Source organism: Gymnogyps californianus, chromosome 13 (assembly GCF_018139145.2).
Source record: "Gymnogyps californianus isolate 813 chromosome 13, ASM1813914v2, whole genome shotgun sequence".
Classification (NCBI taxonomy): domain Eukaryota; kingdom Metazoa; phylum Chordata; class Aves; order Accipitriformes; family Cathartidae; genus Gymnogyps; species Gymnogyps californianus.
In genome coordinates, this window is record NC_059483.1 from 2,881,046 (window position 1) to 2,905,893 (window position 24,848).

General features: G+C 45.1%; 1 protein-coding gene across 1 annotated transcript in view; it reads right to left on the reverse strand.

Moving 5' to 3' along the window:
• Positions 1-1,676: 1,676 nt before the first annotated feature.
• Positions 1,677-24,848, reverse strand: part of LOC127021397 (contactin-4-like) — a 323,929-nt gene continuing 300,757 nt past the window's right edge. Inside the window, 11 exon segments of the mRNA XM_050904421.1 lie at positions 1,677-2,133; positions 3,327-3,495; positions 5,080-5,192; positions 5,706-5,892; positions 6,364-6,479; positions 7,014-7,248; positions 9,085-9,155; positions 10,257-10,406; positions 11,535-11,693; positions 14,253-14,373; positions 16,864-17,039. Coding sequence (XP_050760378.1) covers positions 2,033-2,133; positions 3,327-3,495; positions 5,080-5,192; positions 5,706-5,892; positions 6,364-6,479; positions 7,014-7,248; positions 9,085-9,155; positions 10,257-10,406; positions 11,535-11,693; positions 14,253-14,373; positions 16,864-17,039 — 1,598 coding nt within the window. The 3' untranslated portion in view covers positions 1,677-2,032.

The following is a 24,848-nucleotide window of genomic DNA, read 5'->3' on the forward strand; positions in this document are numbered from 1 at the left end:
CACCCACACAGATTTTGCTTTTTTTTTTTCTTTTTTTTGGTCAGTTTTGGAAGCAGAATTAGACCAGAGATGTATAAATAGATTTTTTTTTTTCTTTCTGCCTCCCCAAAGTTTTGACTTAAACCAACTCTTCTTTGGCATCTTCACGTCAGTGGCAATCGCAGCAGGCGCTGCCTATTGCCGTGGTGAAATCTGTCACTGGGTAGAACGAAACGTGGAGGAAAAACGCTCCTGGAAGACAGGTATCTTTACAAATGACAGAATATTTATTACCAATACCTTTAAAAAAAGATTACATCTGCTAGATCACTGATAAATATCATTTACACCGGGGAGAAAACTACAGAAGCTTTTTTTTTTTTGTTCAATTTTTCTTGGTTTTGTGGTTTTTTTTGTTTTTCTTTTTTTTTTTTTTTTACATAGAAGTAACCATATCAAACTAAGAAAGGAACACAGCTTGAAATACTGACAATATTTCTCTGGTCAACACCCCTGACTTTTACACAAGTGGAATCCTGATTATGAGTTACTGAATAAATATATTTAGAAGGTCTAAAAGTTAACTGTATTATTCTGTAAGCAAAAAAGACAAGTTACAGGCAAATTCAAGCTATCAGGAAAAAAAAATAATAATAAACCACTGCAGCGCATTTAAACTTGAAAATTTTATAGAAAATTCCGTTGCCTTTTACTAGCGTTATCCCATCTGAGTGAACTTACAAAATTACCCCGTAGTAACAAACAGTCCTTCTCTTAAGAAGAATTATTTCGCTGTGGATATTGTCGTTTTCCGGCGTGACTCTATTTTGCCTTCAGGCGTCTATGAAGAGTTTCTAAAGAAACGCAGACTTCCTCGCAGAGAACTACCAGGAGATCCCACCTCCCCGCGGACAACCTGCACCTCCGTGGGAGCCCCGGCTGCCGCGCGGCGCTCCCCGAAGCACGGCACAGCTCCTCGGATGCTCTCCGTTCGGACCCGATTTCCTAAGCGTTTTCTATATAGTGGAGTTACGAAGGATGATGAGTTATGTTCCAATGCACGTGGAAAGCAAGCGCGTGTTCGGACAACGAACCCAGGGCAGCTTGAGGCCTCAGAGTCGCTGTATTCTAATTTCCTCGGAATAAAATCCCCCAAAGCGAGGTGGATTTAGCCGGGTTTACACCCAAAGGTGAGAACCGCGTCGTTCGCTCGCTCGCTCCTTCGGGTACCTGTCCCTTTTTGTCACTAGAGGCAGAGATCGCATCTTTGCAGTATCTTCATTCCTACCCAATTTAATGCTCATTATGATAAAGACAAAGCTATTTCAAGACAGTAAAAATGGACCCTTGCTGCGTGACGCCAGAATATTAGCTACATGTCCTGTAGTCCACAAACCACCAAAATTCATGTATTTTTTCAAGATTATAGTGTTCTTACTGAGTGTTTCGAGTTTGTCTTGCTTAGACCTCTGAATAAAATACAAGATCTTGTGTGTTATAAGCACTTGATTTAACACAAGAATCATCGTAACTGCCATTTAAATACAGCCGCATTACGAACAGAATGTGGAACAGTTCTGCCTTGCGCAGCCGTGTAAAACTGTACAGTAAAGTTGCAGCCAATTCACTAAGAACAACTTTGAACTCTCCGTCATAAAGGAAAAAATTCCAAACAATATTTTCATGATAATGTCGTCCATAGCATTTTATAGCAGAGGAAAAATTAATATCTACATCATATGTTAACTTTAAAAAATTCTATAAAACACTAAATATATAATAAAAAATATGCATATAAGGACATATGTAAACTGCTTTGGTAACATCATATTACAGATGTTTTCAGTGCATTGCAGAGTTTCCAAGGAAACTTCAGACAAAGCTATATTTGCTTTGAGGAAGTACTGTATAATGCCATTCCTAAAGAAGCATAAACATTTTTCCAGTAGTAAGATGTACTCAAACCACAATATTACTTAGTACTGGGTGTCTTCAAAACAACTAGCTAAATGTTGCTTATATTATAAACAAGAAGTCCTTTATGTAATTTTTGTCATAAACTGGACCGAGCTGTGAGCGATATCATTATTGTGCTGATGGCTGACAGTGTACAGGCGTTGGAGGTCGAAGAGCCGGATCCTCTCGCATACGCATCTGAGCAAAGGAGAGAGGGGGAGAAAATAAGCCAACGGTGAAGAGAGCGGCCTTCGTTAACCCAAACCTCTCTGCCCGCCCCCGATTTTAATTCTTTTTCCTCTGATGAAGCGCAGCGGTGGTGGCCGGAGGCGACGTGGCTCCTGGGGAGGTCGGACCCCACGTGCGGTCCCCTCCTCCTGCTTCAATAACCTCCTGTTCACTGGGTTTCACCTCCCTAACTGAATTTTTGGTTTAACTTAAATTCCTGCCGCTGTTGCGTTGAGGCTACTTTCACAATTCTATTACTTCACGGCCTGTTTACTTATTATTTTGGTTTTTTTTACATTTGTACGATATTCAAGCTGTTACTTATGGCACCAGCCTGGCACGATCCAGGTCCTGGAGGAGTTGCATACCTGCTCTGTGGCCCACCGCGTTCAGCCACATCGGAACCGACGTGTTCCTGCTCTCCTGTGTCTGCTGATTACATTCCTCTGTGTGGTTTACGTAGCCACAGCGTACAACCACGGTGGAGATAATTCTGATCTCACCCAGGGTTTTTCACATTGCTGTTATTTTAATGCCATATTCCTGCATTGCAGAGGCTCCTGATTTAATGCAGCTTATAAACTGTGGCGTTATTAATGGAAGATGGGACATGGAGATTTTGCAAAAGCAATGTTGTGTAATAAAATACTCTCTTTTCTGCTTGTTCTTCTACACAACCTCATCTCCCTAAATAAATATTTATGCATCCAGCACACAATGGAATATGGCTATACAGTAGCCTTATAAATTTAAAAGCCTCTGAACACCGCATTTTGTATTTTGTTACAGTGAATTGCAGTGGAACAATATATTCAACATATATATGAGTACGGAAGTAAGAGAGTGGAAAGTGTCTAGAAATCTTAAATACAAATATAACTAGTTATGATGGTGTTTCTTATGGTTTAATCTTGACTCAGGATGAAATCAGAAACGTGGGCTGGAATGACTACTGGTCCCGGGCAAGTCTGGGTTTCAGCTCCCGGCCAGACCTATACAGCCTGCCCCAGCTCAGCTTCAAGGCTCTGGTTCGTCCCCGTTTGTAGATGCCAGCGGTGAGCGGGGTGAAGCAGGTCTGCCCCGCCAGCGGGCGAGAAGCAGAGGAGCTGGGGACGCTGGCTCCCCGGAGCTCGGACACGGACCCCACTTCCTCCCGTCCTTACTTGATATCTTTGGAATTCGGATTTGTTCGCTGCTGCTGCCGTCGCCCCCGTCGCTGAACGGCTTTATCTCTATGATGTAGTCCTCGTCGAACGGCAGGGAGAGCTCCACGGAGGTTTTATTCGTTTCTATGACGGACGTGCTGCTCTGCCTGTTCCACCTGTACAAAACCTGCAGCAAAGGGGAGAGAGAAGAGGAGGCAGAAACGGCAGAGACGTCCATTGCCCTAAGGGCGTCCAGATTTGCTGCTGCTCTTTTCCTGCCTCTGATGCTCAGCCACACGGCCTGGTCACAGAGGGGCCATTCGGACCCCCGCAGGGCTTTTTGCTGGGGACTCACACCAGCACAGCGGGGACAGTGCCCGGGCAGGGAGGTGACGCTGGGAGGAGGACGATGCTGATGGGCAGCACTAAACGAGGGCTCGGTACCTGGCAGAGCCCCTCAGCGAAATCTTTAGCTTGATGAAGCTAAAATAAATCTCAAGGCTTATGTAGAGAGGTCAAAACTTCTTACTATGTTTCCTCAGGAAAGTGAGTTGGGGTATTTGATGCAGTGCCATGACCAGCTTCGCAGAATAATTGCCTTTTTTGAATTACCTTCTAAGATCTGGGAATTCTACTGATTTAGATCATAAATTGTGACATAAAATATAAGATTTCCAAGGGAGGGAAAAAAAAAAAAGATGGGCAACATTTTTCTGTGCTTCAGGAAAGAAATCTGGCTGTGTGATCCTAACAGTAAGTTAAAAGAGGACTTTTTAGAAACCCACTAGGTGGAGTTTGCTTTTTCAGGGTGATGAGTCTCTCTCGCCCCCTTTCAATTGACTTCTTAATTTGCATTTCAAACCTGAAACATGTAGTGAAAAGTTGGTCCAAACTGCTGCGGTTCATCTGAGGTTTTGACTAAAAACCCGAGGAATTGCTTATTTTTGATAATCCGATACAGCGCGCCAAAGATACTTAAAAGTTAGTGCAGAAATTCAGGAGAGCCGGCACAGGCTCGTAAAGCTGACGCCGCTGGCATTCCAGATCGTGAACAAAAGACAAAGCATGTCCAGGTTCTTCATCGTTTCAAGCTCTGGTGGGAAACGTTTGCACAACTCAACCCTCAAGGCAACGGCTGGCAATTGCACGCCGATGTCTTCTTTGGGCCAAATTAAACCCTTGTGTAAGGTGATAGAGCAGAATTCTTCCCAAGATTTCTCTCTAGTTAAATTATACCCTATTAAAACTGCTACTAATGAGGATTCTCTTTCTTTTCCTTTTGGCTTTGCTTTCTGAAGAAAATGGGAGCTATTAAAAAAGCATTTTATTTATCTGCAATTAAGGAGTCAACTACAGCCTTTGGAAGGTTTCCACCAAAGGCAGGAGAGCAGTCCTGCAGGTGGGAGCTTCAGAGGGGAGGAGCGGTGAAGGTCCGCAGGCTGAGACCCGCACGGGTGCTCGCAGGGGCGAGCGTCGCCGGGGCGAGGGCGAGCAGCCAGCAGAACGTGCTCACTCTACACAGATATGGCCTCTGTTTTTGCAGGAATGCTCCAGTTTTAACCTGGAAAACCATGCAAGTACCATGAAAAACACCTTGTCTGGTCTGTAAACCCCAACGTGACACTGGATTCACGGAAATGTTCCCTATAGCCCAACAGCAGACTCCAGCGACAGCTGAAGCTCAGCGAGGCTTCACTGCAGGCGCTGGGGTGGTGAGGGAGGTGGTGCAGGGCTGTAGCTGTCCAGCTGCCTGTGCCGACCAAATACTCACTTTGTAGCCTCTCACTTCTGACTCGTTGTCCAGCGCTTTCACTTGGTCCCAGTTCAGTATGATCTTGGAGTCGGACGAATTCCATATGATGTTCCCAGGAGGCTGACTCGGTGCTAGACCAAAATATACACGGCACTGTATTACTAAGGAGCACTGTTTCCCAGTTGGAACCCTCCCAGTACCAATGAGACTTCTACCACCATAGGTGAGCGTGCCCAGAGTCCTATTGCTCTGGAAAGCTAATGAGCTGTTTCACTGATCTGTGTCCTCAAGGTCACAGGAGGTGTGACACAACACAGTGCTCTAAATGAAAAAAGGATTCAGTCAGTTGCTCAACATGCCTGAGACCAGAAGAAAAAAGCCCTCTTGAACGACGCGATAAATATTTAATTTTCCTGCACAGCTGTGATTTCAGTTTTGCATGCTCTGCTTACTTAACACGGGGAAGAGCCTCACAAAAAAAAAAAAAAAAGGCAAAAAAAAAAGCTGGTAAGTCTTCTGCACAAAAACTCAGCAAAGAAAAGTCTGACAGCTCCTTCAGGCTCGAGAAAGCTTGCAAACGAGAGAGGGGAGCGCTGGCAGAAACCCTCCCAGGCAAGAGCCCCCCCATCCTCACAAACACTCACGTGGCTTTTTGGTTGTGACGTTGACCACGGCACTGGAGGGGCCGGTCCCAGCCGTGTTGTACGCCCTGACTGCCAAGTGATACAGCGCATTGCCTCTCAGGTTGCTGACTTTTGTAGACGTTTGATTGCCAACCGTTCGAATCCTTTTTGCGCTTTCTTCCTTTTCGTCGTGTCTCCAACATCTGACCTGAGAAGCAGAGCAGGTATGTGTCTACCTCCAGCTACAGGATGGCAGTACCCGGTTGTTTCCAGCGCTAACTCTGGCACTTCTGCCCAAAGTGCAAGTGCTACGGGGACAGATCCTGCACCCTGTTACAATCTCTTCTTGTTCCTTGCTAGAAACCAGCCTGGCTGCAGCGCTCCCTCCCCAGGACCTCGGACGTTGCCTGCCCATGGAAGCGCATTCACGCAGGTTTCCCCCGGCAAGCTCTGCTCTCCATTTTCAGCCAGATCACACAGAGAAAGATGTGTAATTGTTTACCGTGTGAGAGAAATCTCGCTGAATCTCTCCTCTGAAGAGACAAAAGGAAGCAAATACGCCGCGGGAACCCACCCGCCCCATGGCAGGCAGGAGCAGCACCGCCATGACTGCACACGACGTATCTCCGCATCTCCTCAAGGCTTAGTACTGAAAGGATGCTGCGTTGTGTTTCCATACCTCATATCCCTGTATTCTTCCTTTGTGCTGGTTCTCCCAAGGGGGAGCCCAAGAAACTTCAACGTCTGAGGCAGAAAGACTTCTGGCCAAGACAGTGGTTGGGGCTCTCGTCGGCTCTGGGTAGAGGAGTTGAAAATAAAATTAAGAGTTTTCAATTTTACGTTCAATTAGTCCCAAACGTCAAGGGATTTATTCTCTTCATTGCACGAGAAAAGAAGCACGCAACCAAAACAAACTTCCACATTTCAAAACGATGGCCTGTCAGCCTGTGCCAGACGGCACCGCTCCTCTACCTAAGAAATAATAAGATGTCATTACTAAACTCAACCCAGGATACCATGTACTGTAATTAGGACAAGAGGGAACATTTTCTAATCAGTGGACATTAATTCATACTAAATCTCAGCAGAATTCTTTCCAGATTACATATTACTTTTCCATTAATATCAAAAGATTTCATTACGATTAATGTTATTTTAATGACTATCAAAAGAATTAATCACGGCTTGCCATATATTATAAATCAGAGCAAGGATTAGGTATCAAAAGATACGTCAAGGTGGATACTAAACCCTTTCAGACCCGGTTAACCCCGCCGTGTCCAGCGGCGGGGAGGAGGGAGAGGCGGTGGGGTGGGCTCCTGGCTCTACCTTCCTCTGCCGAGTAGACGACCGTCACGGGGCTGAACGACCCTTCCCCCTTGTTGTTGTACACCCCCACTTTAACTTCGTAGGGGGAGAAGGGCGGCAAGGTCTCGTTGCGGAAGACGTATCTGGCGGCGTCCGGGGAGGCCACGACGGTCTGCATCCAGCTGACGGTGCCGAAGGGGCGGAAGGCCACCACGTACCCGAAGCCGCCTCCGTTCTGCAGCTCCTCGGGCACTGTCTGTGGGCAGGCAGACGGCGGGAGAAACAGCACTTTCAGCAACGGCACGCGTTTATCTCCCCGTCTGCCTGCTGGCTATTGCCAGCTCTTGGTCCTTCTAAAGCGACTGTTCTAAACAGAGCATTAAGAGACGGGAGGCGGCTGGAGTCCTGCTTCGCATCTAACCTGAATTCATCCCATCCCGTCTGCGCTAGAGCCTTGCTGCTCCGCGAGCTCCCTGTAGTTGGGGGAAAGCAGCACCTCCAGAAGACACTTCGCCTAAGACTTAATTCACCTTCGTAGGTGCCCACCTTCCTTCGCTGACTAGATGGAGCCTCCAGTAACGATGTAATTTTAGGCACTGCAATGACTAAGAGTCTGAGGTTTGTTGGGCTGAACCAAGGACACGGTTCCTGCTTTCCCAATACACGTGCAGCTGCTCTCACGTCTTTGGAATCGCACGTGAAGCCCTGAAGAACATATCCCGGCAATGTCCCAGCCAGCGCGGGGCTCGCAGTCCCTCGCTGGCCCGTTGCTACACAGTGACCCAGACCAGCTCAGCCGACTAGCCACGTCCCCTACGACGTGACCTGTTAGAGACCGCGATGGCAGGGAGCGACTTGTCACAAACGTGATGGAGAAGGGCAGGTAAGTGCTAGGTAACAGCTAGGAGAAACAACCTGTCACCTCCAGGTCACTTCTGGACACACTGACACTTGCTACTCTCAGGCTTGCAGCCCCCTAAAAGCTGCATCAAAACCCAAAGCTTCAATGTATTAAAATAATCTGTAATTATGGGCCACTCTCCCACAGATGTCCGTGGTGCTTAAGCATGTGCAGGGGTTACTTTTGGTGTAATCTATTAAGGAGCCTGTATTGTAAGGCTCAAAAAATACACCAGACCATAAAGAAAAGGCCTCTGGACATTTAAAAGAGTAAACTGACTGTTCTATCAAAATACAAATTATATTTTGTGCAAATTACGACTCAAATCAACGGCTGATGTTCTTGCCATGTGTGTTTTTGAAACATATTGCAGTATCTTTAGGAGACACGGCGTAGCTAATTAGTCCAACGGAGGAGGAAATGTAGCACATTGAGCTGTGTGGTAAGGACAAAAACCCATTTATAGTTTTTTAATAACCTTAAAAATATCTCTGGCGATTCATTCTGCCAGCTTGGTCAGAAATAGTGCTAAGTGGAAGTGTTAGCATGTCTAGTGAAGTTCATTATTAGGAAAAATATGCCAGCTGCATCGCATCATAACATGAAAATATGAGCAGACAAATGACTAAAGTTCTAACCCCGACTGCCTTAAGGAATGTTAAACATTTTTCATCTCTGTATCTCCTCTTGCTGGCTTTCATTAGCAGCAACAAAAGCCAGCATGCAATGCGTTGTGCTCTTAACTATTTGCTGCCATATATCCCAGCGCAGGGATGAGGGATGGAGCTTGGGAGTCAGCCACAACAATTCTCAACCAGGTCAGGACGTGCCAAGCCTGGCCTCACAAACTCCTGTTTTATCCCTCAAGTGCTTTCTGCCCATCCACGTTTTGCCGTATGTGTACGGATACGCCGAGAGCCGGGGGGAGCCGAGCTCGTGTCGGAGCAGCGACGCGCAGCCCGTTCCCCGTGGTGCCCTGCACAGCACTCCTCTGCTGGCTTCCTTGCAGAGGGGCCTGGGGGGGGAAGCGGTTTAGCTCAATTTTAATAGCTGGGCTATTTTTATCACACAATCTGGGCTTTTTTACTGCAAACCGTTTGAAATCTACAGAAGCTTCACTGGGGCTGGGGTGAAAGGGTGCGTCTACGTCAGGACCGTATTCATGTTCCTCTTGGTCTGGACTCCACTTACCTCCCACGTAATGACCAGCTCAGACTTGCTCCCTCCACCTCCACTGACGTTAGCCGGGGTCACTTCAGGAACTGCAAAAAAAGATGCAGAAGATGCATGTGGCAACTTTGAAACCAGAAAAGCGCATTGAAATGGAACAGACCTACACAGCAACAGGACTCTGCTGGCCTTCCCCTGCTGGGAACCAGAAACGCTATTAGGAAATGACTAATTTGCCATGGCAAACAGCACATTCAAAGTTAGTCAATAACAGTATATTAAAAGTATGTCAATTAACTTGTGTATTCAGTCACTAATTGTTTAGTTTAAACATTTACCTTCCATAAAAAAGGGCTTTTATTTATTTTCCTATTTCATATTCTGTTCCATTACAGGCTAAAACAGAACAGAGGAGCCACCTACCAGGGGTTTCCCATAACCCAGGCACACATCCCTGCAGCCACCACGCTGAGCCTACACCTTGCCGTGACCCCTTTCTGCCAGATCAAAAGACAGGGACAGCATCAAGGAGCATTACAGCTCTCACCGTTAAGCTGTGCCCGCAGCAGCCTGAAGACACAGTGTGGTTCTAGAAGGCAGTGGTGTGTTCGGGAGGGGGCCGCAGAAGACAGACCCTCAGTAAGGCCATGAAATGATCCAACCCGTAAGGCAGCCCAGGGTGGTTTCTTCAAGGCTGATGGCCCACAGGGACGAGGTCCAAGTTACTCCGAGAACCACAGAAGCCCCCAGCATCAAGGGGCTGCTGACTCTCCAGCTGTGAAGCTCAAACTCCTGCTCTCAAGGTGCTGCAGTCTGTGCTCCAGAGCTTCCATCACATTGATCATGGGAAACCAGAGGGAATGCTCTCAGAGTTCATCTCTCTCATCAACGGATACTGGGCAGTATTTTCCAAAAAACGTGCCCAAATACCTTTTTTTTTTGAAAATCATTGCTTTCTGCAGGGAAAGGCCATGAAGTCTTCCTGTACTCCAGGAGTCATGGATTGAGCAAAAGAGCCCATGAGGAGCTCCACAACTTCCCCTGCCTGTTCTGTGCGCACAAATAACATGCTGTGGCGGAGGAGAGGAATGGGCACAGAAAGCGCTCCTCGGCTTCCTCCCGTGCAACACACCCGTTAGCACTGACGAGCATTTATTCCACCAGACTTAACTCCGTTGCCCACCACTACTTACGAGCTTCTTCAGTTCTTCTCTTCTCCGAAGGTCTGCTGGGTTCTCCAATCCCGATCAGGTTGGCAGCCACGACTCGAAATTCGTACTCGACCCAAGGGTTCAAACCCACCACTGTTGCTGTGAACGTCCTGCCATCGATGATCTCTGGAACTAGGAGACAGCCACAGGTTCGGAGTACAACAAAAGCCACTAAAAGTATTAAAGACTGCTGAGAAAAGGTCACATCTGATACCCTTAGAAGTGAGAGACCAATGTAAATACAAAGTGAATAAGGACTGATAAACGTTTTCTCATTTTTCTAGCATTTTGTTAACTGCAAAGAAGTAAAAGAGACAGCACTAAACCATCGTGCTTTTAGCACAGAAATTCCTGCTATTAAAGAGTTTCTCCTAAATTGCCACTTTTTGAAAACAAAGTGTCAAGACAACAGGTTTAAAGGGTTTTTATTTTTCTCTTTTTAAAACACAGTGTTCCCTCGATTTAATGGTTACTGGAACAAAATTAACCTCTCACGGAATGAGCAATTACATCATGGGTTTTTTCCCTCTATCAGGAAAATAATTCTACTTAAAGATAGGCCAGATGACACGGTCTGTCCCTGAGGGATGTCTTTATAGACCACAATTACTGTCGTATATCTCCAGCGCGGCAACAAAAGATAGGAATTCATTCTGTTTTCTCTTAAACATTCATGAGAAAAATGGATGAGTAATAGCACTGACTGGACCCTAAATCTTTGGGTTGCTAAACTTGAAACTAGTTAATAAGACCAGTGCTCTGCAGCCGGTGAAATTACTTTTCACTTCAGGGTGCAGAGCCGCTCCACTCGGCCCGTGCGGGGGTCCCGATGGATGCGCTTTCCATCGGTGGAGCTCTCTGGGGCCCAGGCGATGGACCTACCCGTGCTCACCGCTTGCCATCCCACCGAGAAGGGGGTCCTTGTGATGGACCTACCCGTGCTCACCACTTGCCATCCCACCGAGAAGGGGGTCCTTGCGATGGACCTACCCGTGCTCACCGCTTGCCATCCCACCGAGAAGGGGGTCCTTGCGATGGACCTACCTGTGCTCACCGCTTGCCATCCCACCGAGAAGGGGGTCCTTGCGATGGACCTACCTGTGCTCACCACTTGCCATCCCACCGAGAAGGGGGTCCTTGCGATGGACCTACCTGTGCTCACCACTTGCCATCCCACCGAGAAGGGGGTCCTTGTGATGGACCTACCCGTGCTCACCGCTTGCCATCCCACTGAGAAGGGGGTCCTTGCGATGGACCTACCTGTGCTCACCGCTTGCCATCCCACCGAGAAGGGGGTCCTTGCTTGTACGACATACATTGTAATAGGACTGTGGTTGTCTGCTCCCGGCCTCCAGGACAGCTGAGCGGTGGTGTCGGTGATTTCGTCTATTGTCACAGCTTCTGGTGGACCTGGGGGACCTGTTGGAAGAATTACAGGAGAGGGGTGCTTAGAACTTTGCAGTGGCTCAAGGAAGGAGCACTCTGGTCTTCCTCCCTTACTCAGGAGAGAGGCAACCGAGTCCCTGCAGAGGAGTTAAGCGCAGCCCCAGCCGTGGTTTAGCAGCTCTCGTTGCCCAGGTGAGATCGGGAGGTGTGGGGGAGATACCGAAACCCAGAGATCACCAGCTTCACCCGCAGCCCCCAGGTGCCACCATGTGAGGAGCAGCAGTGCCATGGCACGCCTAGGCTACCCGACAGAGCACGGCACTCGCTGCAGCACTCGGGATCAGCTCTGCCACCTCACGTCTGCTGCTTCAGGACCGGCCTACACACAAGAACGATTTTTTGGCTGCAGCTTGGATGCACCCAGAGGCTGGTGAAGAACGAAGGACCTGCCTGTAATTAGCATCGTGTCTGAATAGGGTCCAGTATTTTCTGCTTCAGTGCTGGGTTCCTTTGAACCAGTAAAGCACTGTAGGACATACCAACCAGCAAGAGGATCGCTCTCCTCTGTCGTATGGCCGTTACTGTCAGTAGTGGTACCTGAGATGAAGTCTCTCCCCAAAAGCACCATCTCAAGCAAACTCTTTTGCAATTCACTCTGTGGACTAAAATTATTCTCATATGACATTCAGAGAGCTGGACATGTTTAAATATCTAAAATACCCTGAAACCTTCCAATATCCTGTCTTTAAAATGAAAGTTTCAGCAGGTCTAGCCAGATTTAATTTCTCAGAAATTAAAACTTGAAATGGTTTTGCTGGGGGGAGTAGCCACGCAACGCAGCCTCACGGAGCAGTCAGCTCCTTCGGTCCCCCACCGCAAGTTACACCAGAGAAATGAAATTTCACTGGATCTGTCACAAATTACTCCTACTGCTTGGCAGAGGCTGAAACAAACTGTCTTCACTTCATGTCTTGGAATAACCATGGTTATTCCCAACATTTCAGAATATACTTCTTCGCAGGGTGCAGGCTACAGTAGGGCAAGAGAGGGAGAAATTATCAGTTACCAATTTACCAGATATTTTTGGCCTGCTGACAGAGACGCTCTTCTCCTGTTCTGACGGCGTGAAAAAATCCCATCCTGAACAAGTGGGCTGATCTGTGTGCACTGGTGCCAGGGGTTACTTCTGTATGCTCTTATTGGATATTCCCTGACATAAAAAATTGATTTTTATTCTAGTATCTACTCTCTTGTTATTCTGACACAACTCCAATATTTAAAAAACTTCTAAAAATTATTCTGAAGGTTCTATTTATGCACCAGCTATTCACCTCCCCCTCCAAACTCACAGCCCAGGGGTATTTCCCATTTTTTATGCGGTCGGTGAGACGGTACAGCGCAACTCTCAGCGCAGCCGTGGGACCACTGGCCTGGACGGAGACATCCCCGTCGATGTTTTTAGGGAGCGACAAGATCAGTATTTTTACCATCATCAAGGGTCATTTTCTTGTGAGAATTTAATGTTCCTCCTGTTTGTTTACAGAGCCAGCACTAAGGAAATTACCTAACCGAGGCGCCCATCAGCAGGCTGTTTTGAAATGTTTGTGCAAAACGAAAAAGAATTAATCTGAAATCATGCTGCAGCAAAAACCCGCGAGTCAGTGTAAGAGGGAGCAACCTCCTGGGGAGGAGAGCAGCGGCTTCGCTGCCTCCAGGGGCCCAGCTCTTTGTACAGCACGTGGCTGAGAACGTCTGCGTTCGTGCTCCCACAGGGGAAACGTGGTAAAAAGCATAACAATATTATGAGGATAACAGAAATGCCCAGCTAGAGACAAGGGCACATTCCTGAATGAAAGTTCAGGGCTAATCTTGCACATTTTACTCTGGCACAGCTTTGATAAAGAGGGGATTTCTTACTTCTTTTTCATGCTCTCCTCCTTTCACTGAGTTGCCTGAGAACTTATGTTACATGGCGAATGAGCAAACTATGATTTTGCTGGGGTCTACGGGAACTGAGGGTAGCAGGTACAGAGCAGCACCAAAGTTTGCTTTCCTCAAAGCTAACAAGCAGGAAAACATATATCATATTTATTGTAAGGATCCAGACTCAGGTTAACTAATTGCATCTCTGTTAAAGTCATACTTACAGATCACCTGTAAGATAGCAAATAGATCTTGAAATATCAGTGAAGTGACTAAATCATGTTTATTCTAGAAACGGAACAATATTGCTGGGCAGAAATGCAGTGGACAAGCTGGATACTGTTTCTGCTGCATGGTTCATCAAATAAACGAGCTCAGTCGGTGCAAGTTTTGCATTCAGGACACGAACGTGTACTAGTGTGTTGATCTGTGCTGTGTGTCTGTTGTATGACTATGCATATATGAAAGAATCTTTATACGCACTGTTTGAAAACGTACTGTGAACCCCAGTGTACTTAGAACTTATTTCTTAGATTAATTACAAGATGCTGGGATCCCAATCAATGTCTCCGAGCCCAGGAACTGTCTTACCAGCAGCAAAAGATGGGGGGGGGGGGGGGGGGAAGACATTTTACGACAACAACAGCAACAGTAACAAAATTCAAATACCTCTTACAATCAGGTCTGCAGCAGCCGATAGCTTGTCCACACTTGTTTGCACCATGCAGACATATTTCCCAGCATGCTTCAGCTGGATGCTTCTGATCATCAAATCACCAGCTGAATCCTGCTGATAAAGTAGGGAAAAGTGGTTACAATTACTTTTTAATGAGCGCTAAACATCATTATCACATGAAGGACACTGTGACTAATGGATTTACTTTACACTGGCTGATGAAAACATTAGTAATGCAAGCCGTGGCCTATTAAAATTATGTGAGTCTGCCTTGAAGATAAGAGCGGGAGTGTTTCGAAAATTATGGCTCCTACAAGGGGCAGGGGAGCCTGGTTTGGGTCCGTTAAGCAGTTTCTCCATTAAAACAACGTGACAAAGCTTACGCAGGGCAGGTTCGCTCCGATTCCTCCTTTATCTCTCTGGATATCCAATCTATAGCCTCTCTGGTATTCAGATGCCCAAGTTGTGTCTACATCTATTTCGTAAGCGAAAACCAGCCCAAATTATGAGACATCTGCAATAGTTTCACGGCTTTGTATTACGGCCAGCATTTTGATTGCCCGGCATTTTTGTGCTAAAGATCACGAGAACAGCACTCTCCGAGGAAATCTTGCATCACCTAACAGCGGTAATTTGTTTTCCAAATGCCAAGTGCATGTCTGATTAACTGTTGAATAGAACTAATTAGGTTTCTGTATGTATAGGAAGCTGAAAACTCTCTCTAAATTCTTCTCCAGACACAAAGCATTCGATACGTGAGAAGTCTCAGGGTAACCTTGTGGTTGTGGCTTTCTGACTGAAGAATATTAATAAATTTTGTAATTTTAGCTTTGCAGGCCAATCAGGCGCAGTCGCGGGGAAGAGCCGTCGCTGCTGATGTGCACCCTAGGCATCAATCTTTAAGTGCCTCTTTTAATGATTTTTTTTAGGGATAACAGCAAGGCTTGTAAATTGTATTTCCTTTTCCTTTCAGCATTAAATTTCACTCCTGACAAATGTAAACACGGACTACCAGTCTGCCTGAAACCCAGCGGAGCACGTGTCTCTGTAAAACCCCGCTTAGAGCAACACGCAAAACTCTTTCCAGTTTTCCACTTCTGCTGAAAATTTGTTGCATTTCTTTCCTTCTTTTTCTTGCTACCTTCACCCAATAAAAGTGCAAAAACATTCATCAGGAAGGATGAGAAAACATTTTTAAATTGCAAATAAGTTAGAAATTAAACTCCCAAGTCCTGCCTAATACACAACAGGGTAAATTAGATGAAATCTGAACGGTGAAGGAAAACATTATGGTTACAAAGGAAAGCAAACTTTTTACCCATCTTTCAGACATAGCCTGCGAAACCGCTGCTCCTCTTTTAGTAAAAATTATTTGGAAATTATTTTTAGTCAGAAGAATAGCATGAGAAGCTAGGGCAGGTCTGGCAGACGTGCTACCTCCTCGGGTGAACCCCCTTTCTAATAGATGATATCCTGAGGTACCTCCTATAGCACTGATCTTCTCCGATTCCCAAAATTCATGCCGCAACATCTTCAGGAAATCTAAAACTACTAGAAAAGCTGAAACAACTTGCCCTTTACAACTGAGGTAAAAGCAGAGAAAATCAAGCAGGGAAGGACCATCACGGGCACCCTTACCTTGCTGCGGGCTCTTCGGTCCTAAACCTTCCTGGAGAGCCAGAAAATGGCAAATGACCCAAGCAGATTTTCTCCTCTCCTAACGAAGGACAGATAATTCCTACCTTCAACTACCTTTTCTTCCCCATACCTGCCACTTGATCACGGTCTTGAGCGACAGCGGTGGCCAGGGCTGTATTTAATGGGCAGTCTAACCATCATTTCACACCCGACTCTTCTCCTAGCTATCGCATTCCCATGAACATGATCTTTTCAACCTTCAAATAAACAATTCTCTGGACATTACAAAAGTTTGCATTGTCAGTGGGTACTGACTGGGTTTCCCATAAACAACCAAACAACCCAAAGACACCAACGTGACATTGCCAGGAAACGTGCACAGATAACACTGGAAAGAAATGTCATCTCCAACAGTCGGTGACGTTCGTAATACTATGCAGGTTATTTTGTGTAGAGGAAAAATACTTATTCTAAGCATGTGGTCACAAGAGGAGGACGCAGACAGAGACAGATAAACATGCCAACACACACTGCCTGAACAAATTTGAGGATATCCTCTGATTTCCCGCTATTTTCTGTATAAATACCAAGTTCTACAATTGTTATATTTACATTTCTTTTACTGTTACAGCCAGAGAAAAACTATTATGGACATCTTCCTTGCATGAGAATGCAGTTTTTTTGCCATGAGAAAACATATTACAGGTCTTCTGACATACATCCCACTGCAATGTGAAAACATCGTTCACGCGAGCAGATTTAAGTCATGTCATTAAGAAATCATAACAATTCTACACCAACTATAATGAAGTAGTACACTGGCAATGTTCATCTTCTCAGTCTATAAGACAGAAGGTAACATCTCCTACTATTAACTTAGTCAAGTCCATTCCTTCTATTAGTAGCCCTTTTCTATGTTACCTACTTTTATTGCTGTGAGGAGATTACTTTAGTATTAATACTTACCCCTCCAACTCTTTCAAAGTGATCCCCATCTTTTTCAAAGTCTATCAGGTGTCCATTAAATGACCAGGTAAACATGATATCTAGCGAGTGATCGTGAGATACCTGACAAGGCAAGACAATGCTTTCTCCAACAGTGACATCCATGCTGAAAGGTGACACCATAACCCGGGTTGGATCTACAAACAACAAAGAAAACAAAGGGGGGGAAAAAAAAGCATTAATCCTGTCTTCCTGAGAAATGGAGAGACATATAGAGCTGAAAAAGATCCTACACAGTCTACCACAACTGCAGCATTGCCACCAGAACTTGAAAAATTTGCAGTGATCACTTAGGAAGATCCTTAATGCAACAAGTGAACTATCACATCTTTGATTTTATCCTCCGATACCTTTCTCTTTTTGTTGGATTGAAACACTATTAATAAATCCTCCAGAATCCTCTTCTAGCCACCATCCTGATGAACCAGGAGAAAAGAAAAGGCTGGAAAAGAGTGCAGCAGATTTGAAAGGCTTGGTTGAAATTTTTGAAAAAGCTTGGAGACCACAGATTGTTTCATTTGAATCTTCTTACTTCAAAGATTTCTTTCACAGTCATACATTGCTCACCATGGTTATCAAAAAACCTATTTTGTTGTTCCTACATTAAATGCTGCCTTAAGAAAACTCTCTCAATGTAAAATCTCCAAAACTGGAATGAAGAAGGGTGTATTAAAAACATGAGTGATATCTGCTCGAACCTGGAAAGGGAAAGATTAGACTAACATTATTGTTGTTATATTGTATAACAATTGTATATATTGTATGTTATGTTTATTGAAAACTTCGTGCTTGTTTAGAATACTGGCCATGTTCTCTGTCTGATGGATGGTTTTATGTTTTAAATCTAGGTAGTCTTCTTTGTGTGAGGAGGGCCCATACAGAGAATAAATATATATGATGAGTGATACCAACCAAACCTTCCACACCATGGAACCAAAACTCTGCCCCAATAAGCCAAGTCCTGTAGAAATGTCAGACAGGGGTTTTGGGGTAAGACGTGGCTCTGGGTGTAGTAACTCCTCTGCCTGATGTGCAGCTGATTTGGGTCAGTTAGTAGGTCAGACTGACTCACTTTTTAGGACCTCTGTGGTCTTACACAAGATGGCACTGACCTGTTGAACAAGAACCGAGCAAGTATTTTGGGGAGGTGAAGCAGAAGAAAGGTGAGAAAGGGCATTGTCCTAAACATGACATTTCCAAAGGAAAGCCCCCAAACCTGTGGGTATCTGTGATGCAGCAAGTTCTGTCTGTTAAATACGGGCAGCAGCTCGTACCAGCTCCACCTTGGGCTTCAGGACTAATCCCTTATTCACAGCTGGAGTTCACATGGATCCTTTACCACTGGTTTAATTGTCTATTTTTCACTTTAGTCGTGCAGTACGAGCAAAATGGTGGCGCAGAGAGATGAGCCATGACACATTATGCAGACTTCAGCTCCTCATCTGTGCCCGTGAATTCCCTCTGCCTCTAAAGTTAACATTTGTCTTTCATTTCTGTTGACAAAAATGCAGTATTTTTTTTCTACAGGGCCTCAGAGGAAATGAAAAGGAGAAAAAATATTGCTTAACAATGAGACCGAAAGTCTGAAAATCATATACAGATAGATATTTTTGCTTATTCCAAAAGTCTATTCTGCACAGCTGTCATGCTAAAATACTACGAGCATTATTCATTCTCTGGAATATGAAACCAAAATCTTAACTACTTCTTCCAGAGACTATTGGCCAACTGCTTAATTCTCTGCTAAAATAATAAGAATACAGCAACAAAGATATGCACTGGGCAGAACTACTCACCAAAATTCAGGGGATGCGAAGCTGTTCCTGGGTTTTCAAAGACCTTACCGAGAGTGTACAGGAGGTGGTGAAAAAGATTTCATCGCTGACTATATAGGCTTCAGATCAAGTCCTCGGGGACTTGGCTGTATTATCTTGGACCAATTTAATTCATCTGTATTTTGGTTTCACTTCTAACAAAACAGAGTAACCCTTGGGAGAACCACAGTAGCTGTTACGAGGCTTAGCTAATTAATACAAGTAAAGCATTTGAAATTTCTCCGGTATAAGCCATATAAGTGCTTGATACTAAAATAATGTTTAATTATTGCCTAGACTTATGACAATGTTTTTGTATAACTGATGTATCAGGATTTTACAGCCACTTGGGATTGCTACCACTGAAACTCAAGAAGACCCGGAGCATCCCAAGCTCAGGATGCTACAGAAATGCTCGCACCTGCAGCGGGGCTCAGGCACAGAATCGCTTACGGAAATTCCTTTCAGCAGCAGCAGTTCATCCTCTGCCCTGCTCAAAGCCCGTATGAAACATTTATGAAGGACTTGACTCTGAGATGAAATGGGTGCCTCCCACAAAGCCCTGAGCTCTCCTACATGAGTCCCGCAATGATCTGTGTAAGCTGTGGTGCTTAACAAGTGTCAGCACCGAGGTTTTGCTGTAGCTAACCCTCGCCTCCACGGCACTTTCTGCAAGAGGCGAGAAGTCCGCACCATAAATCTGATTCTTCCTGCTGCAATACATACAGTTTCTAAACATACAAAGAATGAAACGTGGGTGTTTGTTAAAGACCTGCTTTCCAAGGCAGCTTAGCACAGCTCCTGTGGACGCCGTAGGAACTGCAAGTGCCCGGTGCCTCCGAAAATCAGGCCCCCAGGTTTCAATCCAGTCATGTCAAGAAGCATTGCAATCTAATAGCTGAACATACCAGGTTATGGGAACGGCTGATACAGCTCGGTGACAAACGATGCGCCGGGAGGGCTCTGACCCAAGCCATGCTCAGCAGGAGTGCGAGCCCCAGCAATGCACTTTACAAATCACCCCAAGGAGAATGCTTACCCATCTCTTCTCAAGGACTAGGAAAGCTGAAAAACAAAAACATCCCCTCCCCTCCCTTTAATAACCCTAGCAGAGCAGCAAATGGAAAACGTTATTCAGAAGCCAATTGAGGGCAGCCGAGTGTAGGCACACCTTGGCGATACGCAGCCAAGTGGTAATCAAAATTATTAGATTTGCATTTTTAAAACCTGTAACATCAGGCACTTTTTAAATTATGGTGAGTGCTTTAATGATACCAAAATCGCGTTGGTTAGCATCCAAGTCAAAAATAAAAAAAGCGACGATTGTTTTTTTCTGTGCTAGCTACTCATTTATTTATTGTCCACTTGCAAGGCAAGAGAGGCAGTCTAGGGAGACAGATACTATGGGAGAGCCGATCTTAATGCTCTGTTACTGTCCTGTCCCCCCAAGTGCAGGTTATTTTCCTTAGGTATCAAGGACAGTTAATGTAAAAAAAAAAAAAAAAGTGATTTTGGTGATATTCTGAGCTGATATCCTCTTTTGCAGCACTCCGGTGCATTCTGAGATAGTTTTAAAAACAAGGCTGAAAGATTCAGTTGCAGATAAAGGGTAAGAATTCCTATTAGTAACATCACCCCTTACAGCTGCCTGCAGGTTTCTGAGCCCTCCACAGAGGGAAGCAGCGCCTGGCATTTCCCAGCTCTCCTTCAGAAAGAACAGACAAAAAAACAAGCCAAATTGTTCCAGGTCAGCTCTGAAAAAGTTCATCTGGCATTACCGAGAAGTTTTTAGAGAAGAAATAAGTCAATACTGCATGCCAACGGGAACGCTCTCAGGGGATGAAAAGCCCTCTGTCATCAGGAGGTAAAATAATCTGGTTTTTAGTCTCAAATAGGAAACAGCGAGGGAAAAAAAATAACTACCCTGTACAGGCAACCGCATTCAGTAGGTGTCCTGCAGGCATAGCAAATGCAGCGACAGCAGACGTGAGCGAGTTTACATTGACCTGGGCTTGGCTTTGCTACAGAGAAAGAGGAGAGCTTTCCTGCAGAGCCCCGAGAGGGGCAGGAGCAAGGCAGGGCTCACGGCCTGGGCTGGGCTGCAGGCTGGCTGGTGCTTTGTCTGTAGGTGTCACTGAAGGCTCAGGGAAGCAGGAAAGCTCCCTCTCAACCTTCCTTTCATGCCGGCATTTCCAGGAGCACAGTTGGTGTGACAGAAACGGCACTTTTTTTGTTTCACGCGTAGTTTTCCTTGCGTGCCAGCCGGGCTGGCAGCTCACGGAGCGGCTCAGCTTGCGGCTTGTCGTCAGAGCCGAGATGGTTTGAGCGGCGTGAAAAGCTCACGGGGATGGTCCTCAGCTGGAGCAGGCCCGCGCTGCCGCACGGGACAGCTCTGGGCGCCATCGGCCCCGGCCTCACTAGCGGGGTGCACTGAGCCTATCTGAGCTTTTCTTACCCATTTTTGTCCTGCGTTACATCCCTTAGTTTTATTGCTGCAGCACGTTGCAGAGAATTTGGTGTATTTCTGCCTGATTTAAGGTATTTGGTTTATATTACAAGAGATTTTAACAAATAGTTTTCTCGCTAGCTTTCAGTTCGTTACAAGAAACGGAGCTGAGCAGCACTTCCCATCTGGAGGAAGGCTGTAATTGCTTCGCTTTTGTCCCTCGTCCCCTGCTAAAGGGAACCCGTCATTAGCTGTTAGTGCCGCCTGCGTTTCTCGTCTCGTTTCGGGAAGCCGTGATGCATTTCCGAGCTGCAAACCAGCAGGCTGCAGACATTGTGGGTACGGTCTGAGGGTAACAATTATCCAATCTGAAAAGAAACCATCCCACCCTGATTTTCTATTGATTGGGTGTCCATTAGGAGGGATTACTTGTTTAGGGTAAACAGCTTGGCATCGCCGTGTTTGCTTGTTGTAGCTCACGCAGTGCTATGTTGTGTCATATTGATCTGGAGGACGTGACACAGTGGGACACAATCTACAGTGGCATGACACAAGTGACATAAAATGAATCAGAGACTGACACTCAAAGATAATGCATTTAAAAAAAAAAAAAAAAGAAAAAAAAGGTCAGTCCAGAGCATGCGATTATCTTTTGAATGATACAAGAGGACCAGGGCAAAACAAGAAGCGATGTCACATCTATTGTGCCCATCAGCAAGATTTCAACTGACCGGAGGGTTTTTTTCCACCTAAAGACAGGCAGACCTGTCTGCGTTAGATGGCTACTTGGCGTCCCGTTTCCAAATGTGCTCATTTTCCAGTTTGGCTCAGCTGTGGAGGCTGTGCGCTCCGCTCCGCTGGGAAGGGATTCAGCGATGCTAATAACCGCAGTGCCTTTCATTTAAGGCTATCAAAGTGCTTAGTAAACAATGAGATATGCTTTGCCAGCCCTGGCTGCTGAAGGAATATAGAGTATTTTACTATAATAAAAGATTGAACTGTAACATGCTCAGGAGATACAGCTCCTGTTGTTGGCCTCAAATCAGTGGAATTGAGCATCTCAGAGACAGATTAAAAAAAAGGAGATAATGTCAGCATTTCCAATGCTGGTTTCTGAAACCTGTGCACCTAATATCTAAATGCTTATTTAGACATCTATCCTGGCATAGAGGAGGACATCAAAGGAGAATGAAGAGAAGGGAACACTCAGGTTTTGACATATTTATCCAGGGTAAAAAACTGAAGAAATCAGAACTCCCCCCCCCAAACTTAACAGTGCCTTCAGACTGTTCTACTTATCAGGGAAATTTTCCAAGATCTTGCAAAGGCTTATTCCTGCCTTTCTTCTTCCAGCCTCGCCCATTTCACTTTATTCAAGCTTTGTTTGCACCGTCATGCTGCTAGGTTTGGTTAATGGAAGCTAATGGAAATTTTGTAAAAGATCCTCCATTGAAGGTCTGCAGTATGTGTCCCTCTCCCCTTTACTCTTTTGCCTAAATAGGAAAAGTCTGTTGTAAATATTCATGGCTTTGGAGGGGAAAGTATTCCAAATGGACACAAATCAGCTAGTGAAAACTGCAACAGCTGCTTACAGACAGAAGAAACATGGTCTGGTTGTTTAAATGGAAAAAAGAAAAGCAGTGTTTGTTTTTGCTGAGGGATACGTACGTTTTCTTCAAGAACATAGGAAATATTAGTATCCCACCTATTATACTCAGAGGGCATGTCTGAGTTAAACAGCAGCAAGCAGCTCAGATGCGTAATGGCCAGAGCGGCTGCTGCAGAATGCAGAGAGGAGGACATTTATTCCAGGCTGGACAAGAGGAGACCATCTAGACCAAAGCCATTTCAGCATACGAGGCTCTGACTCTCTGCATCATGTAGTGTGATAGGAGCATGCCAGGGCATCTGTTAGCTGTTTAATGAAAGCCAGTGTGGATGACAAGGTAATTTCAGGTTCAAGCATGAATGCTCAAGTGCAAGAGTTTATGTTCAATTACCAGATGCTTCAAACAAGCAGCTAAGACAAAGGCAAGCGATGCCAAGCACACACGGCTGCATCCAACGCGAGAGAAAATGGACAGAGCGCTGCTTTTCCTCGGGCTGCATTTCCATTCATGTTGCTGATATTCCTTATGTGGACCTAGGCAGATAAGCAGTAGTTTCAAGTTTGATTAACCATCTAATTACGTAATTCTCTTAAACAGCCATTAATGTTACAATGTTAAAGATCCAGCTACATTTTTTCCTTATCTGCGTAAACCATTTCATGTACAAGATTTGAAAATAGGTTTTTCTTGTAGATAAACTATAACTCGAGCATTTGGGACTCACTTTTTCTCTTTTTGGAATACCAGCACGTTTACCATTTTCATTTTGGTTTTTATCAGAAGGAGTTAATAAATGCATTGCAGATCAATGTCCTCTATTTGCAATGACATTTTACATTATTGTATTGATTTCAAGGCAAATCATGTCTGGAGATAATAAAAATCAATCTTGGAGGTAGAATCATCTGTTTTCTATGAGCAACCAAAGAATCAAAGTCCAACACATGAATACTCAGATGTGCTCGTAATGTCTCTCTCTCTCTTCTATTTGTGAATGAAACATTTATCCAAGACCATAAAGTCAAAAGCAGCTGGGACTCGACTAGCTAAACTTCTGGGAGCTCTTAGTGCTCTGGGCACCATCAGACACTATGAGAAACGCTGAGGAGAGGAAAATATGACCCTGAACTAAAGAGATTAATAACCAGCGGATAACTAAACACATAGTATGAATTAGCATAGCAAACTACAGCTATCTTAATAGATTGGTTGAGTACTTTATGGGGCATGGCCAAAATTAAGATTAAAAAGAAATGAGGAAAGGCTAAGGATTTACAATATTTGGCCTTTACAGTATCACAGACATGAGCCGTGATGAGTCACATATACGCTTTCGAAAGGAACCAGCACACGGCTCTTATGCCAATATAACTCTGCCATATAATCAGCTATTATACACGTGCTCTCGCAAGACAAGTAACTGATTTATAGGGCACATTTCTTAACAGAAAATTCTGCAGCACTTACAGAGTCCTCTGGTGTGTACTATGGTAGTTCAGACTAATAAAATGTAATCTTATTAAAAGCGAAAGGGACACTATCAGTTTAGAAAAGGGAATTTAGGCCTGGGACTAAAGTCACTTCTCTGATTTTAGAAATATATGTGGTTAGTGGTCTAGATCTTTCCATGTAATCAGGCAGCACTGATCTTTGGCAATGAAGGCAGTGATACATGGCCATGTATTTAACGAGGATTAAAGAAAGGAAGCGTGGAACGTTTGACCTTTCCTGGAAGAGCGGAGACTCTGCTTCAGCAATACACATGGTTGAGCTGGGCATTTAGGACATGCTAAAATTGCTTTCCTGAAAGAGGATCCTTATCTTGCAGTTTACTCGGCTTAAATCTTGCCAGAACAGAACCACAGCAGTGTGAGAGACATGCAATTATTTTTAGAGAGGTGCTTCAGCACGTCGCCTGAGCCCCTTTCTCTTAGGAAGCCTCTGCTTTCTGTTAGTGTCGGCAAGGTTTTCTTAAGAGAAGAGTTTAGATGTTGTTCCTTGTGACTGCACTCCTAAGTAACCTGTCCATCCAGCTGCTGAAGATTCCCTTTAAAGAATGGCAGTTTGCTTCTCAGC